Source organism: Montipora foliosa, chromosome 14, assembly GCF_036669935.1.
Source record: "Montipora foliosa isolate CH-2021 chromosome 14, ASM3666993v2, whole genome shotgun sequence".
Classification (NCBI taxonomy): Eukaryota; Metazoa; Cnidaria; class Anthozoa; order Scleractinia; family Acroporidae; genus Montipora; species Montipora foliosa.
Window position 1 is genome coordinate 1619005 of NC_090882.1, and position 12500 is coordinate 1631504.

Consider the following 12500-nt stretch of genomic DNA (forward strand, 5'->3'; position numbering starts at 1 on the left):
TAGTTTTCCTATAAATTGTATGGCTTAGTTTAATGCAAATTTGGGAGGTTGCAGGTTATTTTGGTGAGAGTACTGCGAGATGTAGACTACTTAGTGCCTTTTCCTCAAGAAACCGTTTAGAACCGGGTCAATTTCAAGTTGTAAATTGTATCGTGTGTACAGAGTTTACGGAGTTTTCTTCCTTTTAGTATGTTGATCATTGTTTTGTAACGTAAGCCGCAGACTGTGTTCACTGAGAACGGCCGAGTAAATGATTATTTGAACCTTTATTCCGTACCCGTGTTCAGACGTTTGAGTTCGTATAGCGCACGGATGTACATTTCTGTTCTGTTGTTTTGTTGTGTTTCATTGGCCCTGAAAAGCCCCTATGGGGAGCGGTCAATTAAGTATGTATTGTTTGTATTGTAATTGAGAACAGTGGCTTTGAGTTGACATGAACTTCTTTTTTCACAGCAGGTTTAAGCATGTACTCTTAGCATCTGACAGCTTTCCATGACAAAAGTTCACTGCAGTTAAGATCTATCCGGGGGTGGGGGTTAGTACCTGGATGGGAGACCTCTAAATATATGCCTTGCTTTCAGAAACATATGACCAAAAATTCTACTTTAACGCTCAAAAAATGCAAGTTAAGCAAGGTACAGATTTTGTTAGCCTGCTTTATGAAAAACAAATATTCATGCAAAAGTAAATAAATAATGATACCCAGTTTTTAGGAGGAGCAGAAGGAAGCTTTGAAGAAGTGTCGATTGAGAATAAAAAAATTGCCGCAGCAACAAAATTTGCTACAAGAAAACAACATAAATTTTGTGCCGTGAATATAAAAAGTTACCATCAGCAAAAAAACAAACATTTTGGGAGATTTTTGCTACGCTTGCGTCAGTAAAATCGAAAGTGACATCGATTTCTGCTGCTACCTGTGATCAAGTTACCTTGTGTGTTGCCAACAACTCACGAAACAAAGGATGCATCTGTGACAAAATGACAGCAAGACACCGGGTTCTTGTGTTTGTTAGCTTGTTTCTTTTTTCTTTCAAGGGTGATAAAGTTTGACAAGAAATGTGCGAAGTCAACACAAAGATCACAGTCGTCTAACTCTTGAGGTTAAACCATTGTTTCTGCAAAGTCAAAAATTCACTCTCATAGACGACAAGGTTATTTATCAGCAGGTAATTCCATCCTTTTGGAATTTGAAGCTGCTTTAGTATTCATCAGCATCACAAATTCTTGCCGATTTTGGGGTTCATTTGGTGAAATTCAAGCACACTTCCAACAGACGTGTTTATTTTCGTGATTTATGCACGCACTGCGGACCTATTTGCCACCACGGACTTACACTCACTCACTCTCTCTTACAACCCGGTGACATTGTGTGTATAGAGCACTTATAAAGTTTACCTACCCACTACCACAAAAAGCAAGTAGAACAAAACAGAAAGAGAGAAAAATATTTTACCACTCTTCTCTGCCATTTAACATCCATTTCAGATGCTACCGTTTCCTACAAACACAAAAATACAAATAAAATTACTGCAAAGCTTCAAACTATGTAGTTATGCCATAATATAATTCAAAATTTCTGAAGCATCAGTTCTCCAGTCCACTTTACTTTATTTGGGGGTGCAGGGATGGAGCAGTGGTTAGAGCACTCGCCTCCCACCAATGTAGCCAGGTTCGATTCCCAGACTCAGCATCATATGTGGGTTGAGTTTGTTGGTTCTCTAATCTGCACCGGTTTCCTCTCTCCTCAAAAACCAACATTTGACTTTATTTGTGTTAATTGCTAATTTCAGTTTGCAGCGTCCCCAATTAGTGCTCCAGTGCTAGAACAACTAGACACTTTAAATAAAGTTCCTTTTCTTTCCTTTCCTTTTATGGTCACAACCTGTCCCCAAGTCATTAATTCATCTATAATTTGAATAACATACTTGAAACATAATCCACTACACAACAAGAGCAGTTAATATAAAATTGATTCCTCTAAGCACCAGATGTACCTTGAGGGGGACTTAAAAGTTATCTTGCCTTATATGCCTCGAATGCTCCTTGAAGGGTTTCAATTTCACATTGTAGACCAGCTGATAATAAATATACATGAAAAAATGAAAGTTACAGTGGTTGATCATGTGGCAATTGTGGGACTCATTAACTTCCACCGACTGTCGGTCCACTGTCCACCAACAATTGGCTGACAGACTACCAACAGTTAGTTGACAGGGTGAGTTACCAAAGAATAATGAACTGCATGCTAGTAGGCTGTTTGTCAGCTGACTGTTGGTAAATAAATCTATTGGTTAAATGTGTCTGTACTGTAAGTTGTAGGTAGAATTCCTGTTAGCTTTAATGCCTTGCAACTCAAGATAATTGGTTCGAAAAGATTAAAATAAAACTGCATTACATTACATATATAAAAATTATCCAAATATACTGTTTCTTCAGCAGGATATCATGCATCCATTTTTTATGAAATTTAATATGTAATGTCCAGTTGTTTCACATGACTTGAAAGCAGCACCATTCCCTAAAACAGGTTAATCTTTTCACATTTATGTTTATGATTCTTTATGACACTGGACTACAGCTGTAGGTATCATGCTGAATTTTACTGTATCAAAAGTTTTGTTATTGACTAAAAATTAACCCAAAAAGTGGCCAGAGGAAAAGTCACTTGTAGCCATTTGTTAAAGTACATGTAATCTCTAACTTATATTGTACCTTTCTCCACCGTAGCAATTCCCCTTTCTTCTTGAACCTGTTTGAATGGGATTAAAACATGTTAACCACGCAGTGGCCTAATATGTCATACGTAGCTGTTTGGAGAAGAGGTTCTTGGAAATCAAAATGCAAAAGTGAATGTGACAACCCCAAAAAGTATTGCACTAGTTGTCACTTAAAGGTTGATCCCTTAGCAATTTCCAACTTGACAGAATCGCATGTGACTCCATGAACAAAATTACCTTTTTTAAGAAATTAAATGTACGTTGTTATTAGATTGCTAAGTGGATTACATTGCACCTTTCGTATTGTCACATACACTTTTACCTTAAATTCACTCTTTCAAACAGCTGCAGGTCAGTATAAAGTAAACTTAATTCATGAATGAAAACATGTTAATGAAATTTTTCACTGTTGCTGGCATGCACCATTCCTGAGCCTGCATGGCCCAGTTTCTCCATGTACATGAATCTTGAAGCAGAAGACATTTATTATCAAAGATCACAGTTCTTTCTATGACCAGTTCCTAGACAGGATTAACCTTACTTCATTAGGTAATAGGAGCCTTCAGAATATATGTTAATTGTACTAAATGTATACATGTATGTTGCAGGTCATTTTGTTCTTTAGGTTAAATTGCAAACCAAACTACGTCATTTTGTTTCAACCCAGGTCAGTTTTGGGTAGGTACGAAACACACGTCATAGGTCAATATTATTTTTTACCAATACAGAAACAGCCCTAACTATTTACAAATAATACTAACATTAGGCATAAAAACTTTTTTTTAGGCCTAATTAGGCTTAAGGTTAGCTTTAATGAATGTTTAGGATACTAACTGTATTGGTAAAACAATGACCTGTGACCTAGCTGTGTTTTGCACCTGCCCCAAACTGACCTAGGCTGAAACAACTTGATCCAGGTTGACCTACATGTACAGTGTAAGTGAGACAAAATGACCTAGTTTGGTTACAAATTAACCTAAGGAACAAAATGACTTGCAACATATATAAGAGCTTGCTTGCACAAAATTACCCGAGTTATACAGTATAGCTCAGAATAATTAACCCTTACAAGGAACGCATATATATGACTGATGAGACATGTTTACTTTCGACTCTTTAAATTACAACTTATGTGGAAGCCACATCCTGTCACTTTCCAAGCCAAAAAATACAATGTATGGTCTAAACTCTTTTAAATATCTATAACTACAAATTTATGAAATTCCTTACCTGAGGTATTGATAACCTCAGTGACATGAACAAAATGTAATTTAGGAGGAATATTCTTAGTTTTGTCAATTCTAGTATTTCATATTTTATCTATCATGGTTTGTATTTTGTTCTATTAAATATTATTCATTTGTTAGATATTATTGTAAAAGTTTAACTAAATACTTGTATTTTGACTTGACAAAGACATGCATTAACGTTTGTATAAGCTGCATGCATACTCTTAAATTCAAATTATATAAAGTTTATCTATGAATGTATGTGTAGTAAAGTTATGGAAAGAACAACACTTAGAATGTAATCAAGTCTTGAGTGTGTTCAAGTCTAGTCTATTGGACTGTGTGAGCTGGTAACCCGGCCCAATTAAAGACCGACCAAGTCTAACAGTTACTACAGCAAGCAGCATCGACACTTATTCTAAGCCATGTCGTTACCATTACACTTTACAACATATGCATGTATGTACAAAACATGAACTTGAGTTAGTGCACATGTAGCTGGCATTTCCCCCTTTGGAAAACTTGCGGAGATTCTGAAAGTCCCCAATGGGTCCCCATTGGGAAAATTCTAATACATATATTTTTATGTCCAGGATGCAGCTACCTGTTGGTCAAAAGAAGTTCTTAACTTCTCCATCTCCTCATTATGGTCATCTTCAACTGATCTATTACAGTGGAAACAATTAAGAAACACTATCAATTAACTATTAATACTTCTCAGAGCATGAAAATATAAGACCGACTGAATGTTGCAACATGATGATGAGAAGTTTGCAAAGGCATTTCTGAGTAATGGATCCAAACCAGCTAGAATTAAGCCAGGTCCAACACCCAAACGATACACGTAGTTGCTGATAGCTTTGAAACTTTTTCTGCCCAGACTATCCTATTAAACAATCAGTCACATGGAAAAAAAAATTGATGATTATATAGTAAGAATAGTTAAAACCTTTCACCTCTGAAGAGGCCCCCGACTGATGAGTAAAATTGTCTGGCGTTTATAGACAGAGTAAAATCTTTTAGTCTATAATACTCATAGGAGAGAAAGGGTTAAAGGGATTTTTGAGTGGACCCTGCTGTTGTTTAAACCAAGTCATGGTACTAGTGCCTCACAGTAGATGTATACCAGAAACCCGTAAGGGTTGAAACGTGTAACGCGCGTTCACAGCTTCCGAATATTCAGTGCTAAGTACCATGTTTGGAAACCCCTCGCTCCAGTTAATTTCGTGCAAGAACAGTGGTGGTATTGCGCCACAGTGTTCTTGTGAACTGATTGGTTGAATGTTTCTCTCTTGTTGTTCAAAATATGGTACTTAATTAGCAAATTGAATATTCAGAAGCTTGTTTCCCAGCACACAAGGGGCAGTTACACGTTTCAACCCTTATGGGTTTCTGGTATACCTCATAAAGATGATTTTAGTGTGTGAAGTGTTCAACAACAAAACCACTGTAGTTCTAGAATATGACTTTCAATTCTGACTGCCACCCTATTTTTATTGTGAAGCCAACTCTGCCATTACGATATTAAAGTAACATAGTTACATGTAAGCATTGATTAAGGGTATGTTAACATACTTGATATGCTCTCTACGTTCCTGTTGCATCTCTTCAATACATGCTTGGTGGTCTTCTTTGGCCTGCCAAGAGTACATATTAGTATTTTAAAATAATTACTGATTCAGAAATTGTTTGATGGTCATTCTGTTCTCTAAAATCTGTGCATATAGGCAAAGGAAGAAACAATTTAAAAACTCTTGTTCAGCAGGAGTGTACCTGAGGCTTACTGGTAATTAACTTTTCATTGACTTAATTGTAAGTTTAGTATATTGGAAACCAATTCGGACCATCTGGTATTTTTAGGGGCCCCCAGGGGGGTCTTTGTTCTCTTTAAAAGTTAAATGCTTAATATGTTCCCTTGTTCCCAAAATTACTGTCTTTCAAACTTGCTCTCAGCCTTTTGACTCCTAAATGACTTATGTTCCCTTTGTTTTTGTTCCCTGTTCCCCAGTTCAAATTAGCCAATCATGTTCATTTGTTCCATAAAACACCCTGGGAGACCCTCATCTTTTCTAGGACAGTTTTACAGCGTAAGTAACTGTTTAGCGAGCAGTAGCATGGTATAAGTGTGGTGTGGTAATCAAGTGTTAATTATCCCATGACACCGCTGCAACAACTTTGGTGTCCAAAGCTATTAAATAGCAGCCATGTTGGTATTCTAGACTAGATTTCTCCATGAACTGGACTATATTTATTTAATGATTTTTAATAATGAAGACAACTGTTATGTCTTGGCTAAAAAAGATATGCGTTGGCTATTGGGCTTTAGACATTTTCATGTTGGAATGTTGGAAATGCATGAGTTTAATGAAGACAACATTATTATCCTCTGTTTTGGCTAAAAAAGATACGGGTTGGCAATTTTTTGGGCCTAGACATTTTAAGTACAAATGTTGGGAATGCATAAGCATCACAGAAATTTTGGGCTCCATGCAAAAAGGAATACTCCACCCATCCTTGACAGCCAACAAACAGACACTTTACAAATCTTTTATTGTCTGGCATTTCCCTAACATGCGAAAAATACATTTAATATAATTATGAATAAACTGTAGCCTTTCTTAATTTAATAAAAGCTGCATAGGATTAATCTATCAACCCACTCCCTTTCTCAAAAATACCTTTCTGAGGCTTATCTTATAGTTCAGTCGGTCTTCTTCCAAAATCAGGGTTAAGTCATCCAGTTGCTGATGGAGTTGTTGAATAGCAATGTCCCTATTTGTAAATAGCGCTATATAAGCAATAATTTATTATTATTATTATAATGGTACAACAATTTTAAATAATTAAACACTTTGCTAGTATATAAGTGCAGACCTAAGTCTCTATGAGCTTCAAACAGCTAGCAGCAAATGAAAGACACGTTCTCAATGTGGGAATTAACTTCCCCCATTAAAATGATGGGACTATTATTGTCTCTCTTAGAGGTACAATAAATTATTAAACACTAAATTGCTATGCAGGCCGCCATTAGTGTCAACCTTCACTCACTTTTCATCTGGAGGCTGTGATCTGCAAATGAGTAATGAGAGCCAAAAAATGTCACTGCAGGCAACAAAGAAACCGTCACTACTACTAATCTTGTTGGCAGCCGTATTAATTTGCTGCCATTATAATTATAAGCATCTAAAATAATAAGAATTATTATTATTTTCAGCAATGCTCTGCTGGTCATGAAGTTTTCGGGACAATAACCACTTTAAGATCACACCCCCTTTTCATGAGCACTATACTGCTCCCCATTTTGTCCTTCAAAAAATCTCACCAATTGACCCGACCGTTTCTTTAACAATCTGCCCTGATATTATACCATCCTTTAGCCTTTTAAGCATTCTTATACCCTTCACCTCCTACCCCAACCCCCAGAATAGACATGCCACTTCAGTCCTACCTGTGAGCAAGTTAAGGTACATGGAGGACAATAATATTGACGATTGAAGCAATGATAATGATAATAATAATAATAATAATAATAATAATAATAATAATAATAATAATTATTATTATTATTAGTATAAATACACAGGTGATTATACAAAATCACACGCTCTCATTGGCTCACTATCTCGGATTATCAGCTGATAATCACCTCGATGGACAAAATGGCTGCCAGTAGTCCTTTTGCCACTGCAAGTGAAGATGTTTTGCGTTGAAATGTTTTTTTTCTCTTTTTTGAAATAATAACCTGTGTATTTATACGAAAACAATTATTATTCTTACTATTATTGTTATTATTATTATTATTATTTATTTATTTATTTTTTTTATCAGTTCAATAATATTATATCATTGTAATGGCTTTAGGTCAAATGAATCTGCTGTACAGCTGTATGCTAGTAGGAAAATGTCTTAGCTGGTATCAGATGACCAGATCCATGGGAGTTTTCACAAGTGCACTGCTCTTACAGACAAAGGCCAAGTTAAGGTCTACCATAGCTGAAACAACCCTAACCGTTACAAAATGCTATAAACCTAAGGCTTAAACGTTATCTAAAGCATAGTGTTTTGGCTTAAGGTTATCATTTTTGTAAAGGTTTGGGTTGTTTCAGCCATAGTATCCTTCACCCCCTACCCACCCCTCCCCTTCCCCAGAATAGACATGCGTCGGACTGAAAGGATCAAAACAATATCATTATTATATGGCATTCCTGCGAAATTCATTAAAGATGCTGGTATTATAATTATACATGTAACCTTTGTCAAAGGGATGCATTATAATGGCTTCACTCAGGGAGATTTTAAAAATCAGAGTGCTCCAAACAAGCATTTGGCAAAGAAAATTCATGTATATATATACTTACTTTTTTCTTGTCTTTGGCTGTGTACAAAAAAAATAGACAGGAAGTATGTGTAAAGTTCACAAATATCAGGGATATTAAGTATTATTAAATTCTCAACCTCAGATAATGCATTTCGCGTGCCCTGATTGGTTCACTCAATCTCGGTTATCAGTTCATATACCTTGGTTTGACCTTATATATGGTAAATGATTGTGTTAAGCGTTGCTAAACTAAAAATGTTTTCGCCGGAATGCAAAATTACTCTTTGAATAAAGCCAAAAAGGAGAAAAAAACTTTTTTTGTGGAAAGTTTGGATCAATTCCAATGTTTAGAAGTACGCGAAAAGGCAAGAAATGTTTTTGTGATGAGCCTGTGTCTGTCTGACAACAAGGTATTACACAACATCGCATCAGTTCTCGTCAAGTTTTTTTCGATTTCTTTCGGATTTGCTCGCTTTTTTCGCTCGTATTTCGTACTTCCAAATTTTTGGAGTTGAAGGAATTTAATAAAACAATTATTCCATTCGCACTTGTTGGATATGAGACTGGTTATAGCCAACTCGGCGCTACGCGCCTCGTTGGCTATTTACCATCTCATATCCAACGCGCACTTATGGAATAATTGTTAAATATTTTTAAAATGCAAAAAACTAGTCATACAATGCAAAACATGATGCTAACAAACTCTTTTGCTGACTACTTCCCTCAGGAAACTTTTCAGGACCAATATGAAATAAATAATTAATAAAGAATAAGTTGTTGAGTAACTTAAACTCAACAATTTAATTTCTTAAAATCTCATCTTCCTGGGGGCAGACCAGTTGACTTAAAGGACCACCCAGTTAGAATAATTCCACTTACAATGTAGTCTTAGGGCACTTTCCATTTGACAGAACTGACCGGCCAGGCCAGGCATTTGGAAGGACTTAAAGTTACTCTACAAGGCCTTCAAATTAACACACTTTGAGGATGATATATACTCCTCCAGAAGGATGTGAGGGATTATCATGCAAGTATTCCTTCAAATTGTTGCATTTTCTTTGCAAACGGACAGGTCTGGCCGGCCAGTTCTGACAAAAGGAAAGTGCACTTAGACTAGTAAGTGACCACTCGGCAAGAGCCCTATAAAACTCTGAATTACAGTCCAGTCCAGTGTCTTAAACTTAGCTACAGTCTGTGCCTCTAAAAGACACAAGTAGAGAAACGAAAGTGTTCTCCAGAACAGGAGTCAGGCTTCATTTGAAATTGAAACCATTACATACATATTTAATAACTTGAACTGTTCATCGAAGAGGACGTGGCTCTAAGTGATGGACAGTTACCGAGCCACAAAGCGGCGAGGTAAATACAGTATCCAGCACTAGCCACTGACACTGAGGTGAATAGTTGTTTTGTATGCACTAAAACAGTGAGATAACTCATTTATTCCTGCAAATATTACAACATTTTCGTGCGCAAATTCCATGCGAATTGCTCGAAGGTGAATAGCAAAGGAAATTATCCAGGCGGAGTTTGAGTACTACCCAATCAGTGCACGCATTCTACGGTATCCACTGTTTTTATATAGTACCGGTAATATTAAATATTAATCCTTAACTCACAGAAATAAGAGACAATAATTATGGACACTGGTATTAATTTTGCTATCAAAAACGATGACAGGTGGAAAAATCAAGATGAAATGACTGCTATATAACAAGGTCACCAAATGATAATCTTTGGTGAAATATGTGTTTGGAAGAGTGAAACTGTTCCAAGAATTTTACTTCTATGTTGCCAAACAGCTATAAGTTAGTCCCTTACACTTTCAGAAGGGAGATTTGTGCAATTTTTAACACTTAAAAGGTCACCTAGCAGTTTTAGACTATGGCTTGCTGGGACGTTCTTAGAAGGCCAGTGGCTCAACTACATGTGTAGCAATTTCTGCAATGAAGACATAACTCCCTAAAATTCCTGGACACTTCCGATTTCAATAATTATTATTTTCAGGTAAGATTTCTCAAGTAGATAAAATTCTTCGAGGTTCACAATCAATAAGACATGTCTTATAAGTAGTATAGTAACGAAACCATGTTTTCCGCTTTATCACTTTTTCGACATTTACCACTGAATTTATTTTTAAAATATTTTTTAAAAATAAACTCAATGATACTAAAATATAAAAAATTATTGTTGAAAACAAATGCAAAAAACACAATGATAACAAAAAAGTAATACTATAAACTAAAACTGCTGTGAAAACAAATGCTAAATAATAAAAAAGTAACACACTCAGTTAACTAAAAAATAAACTGCTGTGGAAACAAATGCTAAAAAATAAAAATTATATTAAAAATTTTGCTTTGTTTTCTTTATATATCATTTGTTTTTATTAATGATATACAAACTAATATTCAAATAAAAAGTAATCATCATCATAATTATCTTTTTCAAAATTATAATAAACCTTTATCTAAAAATTTGTCGTACCAATTAATATCATTAAAATCTGAAACTTTATGAGTAAACTTTATGAGTAAAAATTATTTCAAAAAATTATACCAAAATTTATACAAAATGTAAAAGTTACCAAGACAAAATTAATCTATATGTTTAAAAATGTTGAAGTGCGTTTAACAGATCTAACAAATAGTTTTGTGAGTAAACTTTGTGAGTAAACTTTATAAGTAAACTTTATAAGGAAACTTTATTTGTAAACTTTATAAGTTAAGTTTATCATTCATATCGTTTTAGTGTGTTTATTTTATATTATGCCCGTAAGCATATGACTTTATTCCATCGTCTAATAAATATCTTTTATCATCATTTACTTTATTCAGCTCATAGCTTCCAAGTTGATGATGGTTGCTTCAAATGGTTTTCATTGTATGATACATTTCTCTGTTATTTAATAAATAGCGTTTGTTTATAGTCTTCATGTTTGATATTTTTTTGAATAACAATCATTTAATTCTTCTGGCTGTTTTATTATTTTGATCATTGTTTTTTATATAAGAATACATTTTATATCTTAAACCAATGAATTCTGTAATTGGAATACTTGAAGTTACATCTTTGAATTTGCCAATAATTTTTCTCTTAGTTTTATCATAGAATTTACATAGAATTTACTATTTTCACGATAATCACTGAAATCAAATTTGTCTTTATCACTCCAAAAATCTTGATAATTATACATCATCGGTTTTTATTTCATAACAAAGAGAATCAGTATCAGTGAATAACAAGTTTGCTTTATTTCCGTATTTATTTTTAATATACTTATAATGAAAATCATACATCAGAGTTTTGCTTAAATCTAAAATACACATGCCTACATAACATGGTCTATTAAGAGTAAGAGATTGTTTTATTTTATGCACAGCTACTAGATTTTCATTGAAGATCTTACTACTTACATAAGTAGGTTTAGCAGCTATTTTTAACAGTTTCTTTTCATCTGTTACCAATCTGACTCTTTTTCTTAAAATTTCCATTGCTTTTCCGTATTCAGCATTATTCATGAGTTTAAAAAAATCTTTTTCAAAAGCATTTTTAGCATTAGCTCTTTTTTGTGTATTAAAATTGATATACATGTACTGTTTTAGCCAAGGTGATTGATCAAACTCAAGAACACGATGAACTTTAATTATTTTAAGACCTAAATCAAGATATAATTGTAGGCAAATATTGACTCATACCCCACCTATATAAATTATTTGCATCTAAATAAATTATACACTTTGAAGGTTTGTTTTTACCAAATGCTATGTTTGTTATGTAAGAAATTCCACCATGCATGCCTTTTTCGATGAATTGAAACATATTGATGTCAGTCATTAGCTCTAATTTAATGTCAGTCATTTTTAACATTGCATCCCACGACAAACCCAGAGTTGTAAAATAATGACATGGATCGAGCTTGTAATATTGCAAGCATGTTTTCTAAAGTTTTCAAACACATCTGCCAACAACAAAATATCAGATTTTAAATAAAAGTCATGGTATTGACCCATTGATTTTAAGCTTAAAGTATTCCATACATTTTGAGCATGCTTGTATTGATCATCTGATATATTTTCATTATTTAAAATGCTGTAGAAGTCTTTTTGTTTTGGTAGTTCTGTTTCATTGAATTTATCAAAGATATCCCTACAATCATAAGGATAAATCCCTTTTTGTTTCATAATCTGAAAATTATTTTTAAATGATTCTTTTGTGTATTTAAATGCTTCCTCA

The 12500-nt window shown here is 34.3% G+C and overlaps 1 protein-coding gene across 1 annotated transcript in view; it reads right to left on the bottom strand.

The window, feature by feature from the left end:
- Nucleotides 1–12500, bottom strand: part of LOC137985561 (flagellum-associated coiled-coil domain-containing protein 1-like) — a 45296-nt gene that overhangs the window by 18997 nt on the left and 13799 nt on the right. The window contains exons 5-12 of the mRNA XM_068833178.1: nucleotides 8305–8321; nucleotides 6995–7015; nucleotides 6625–6718; nucleotides 5522–5583; nucleotides 4551–4611; nucleotides 2713–2749; nucleotides 2023–2075; nucleotides 1454–1498 (exon numbers count right to left, since the gene is read on the bottom strand). Coding sequence (XP_068689279.1) covers nucleotides 1454–1498; nucleotides 2023–2075; nucleotides 2713–2749; nucleotides 4551–4611; nucleotides 5522–5583; nucleotides 6625–6718; nucleotides 6995–7015; nucleotides 8305–8321 — 390 coding nt within the window. The remainder of the gene's footprint in view (nucleotides 1–1453; nucleotides 1499–2022; nucleotides 2076–2712; nucleotides 2750–4550; nucleotides 4612–5521; nucleotides 5584–6624; nucleotides 6719–6994; nucleotides 7016–8304; nucleotides 8322–12500) is intronic.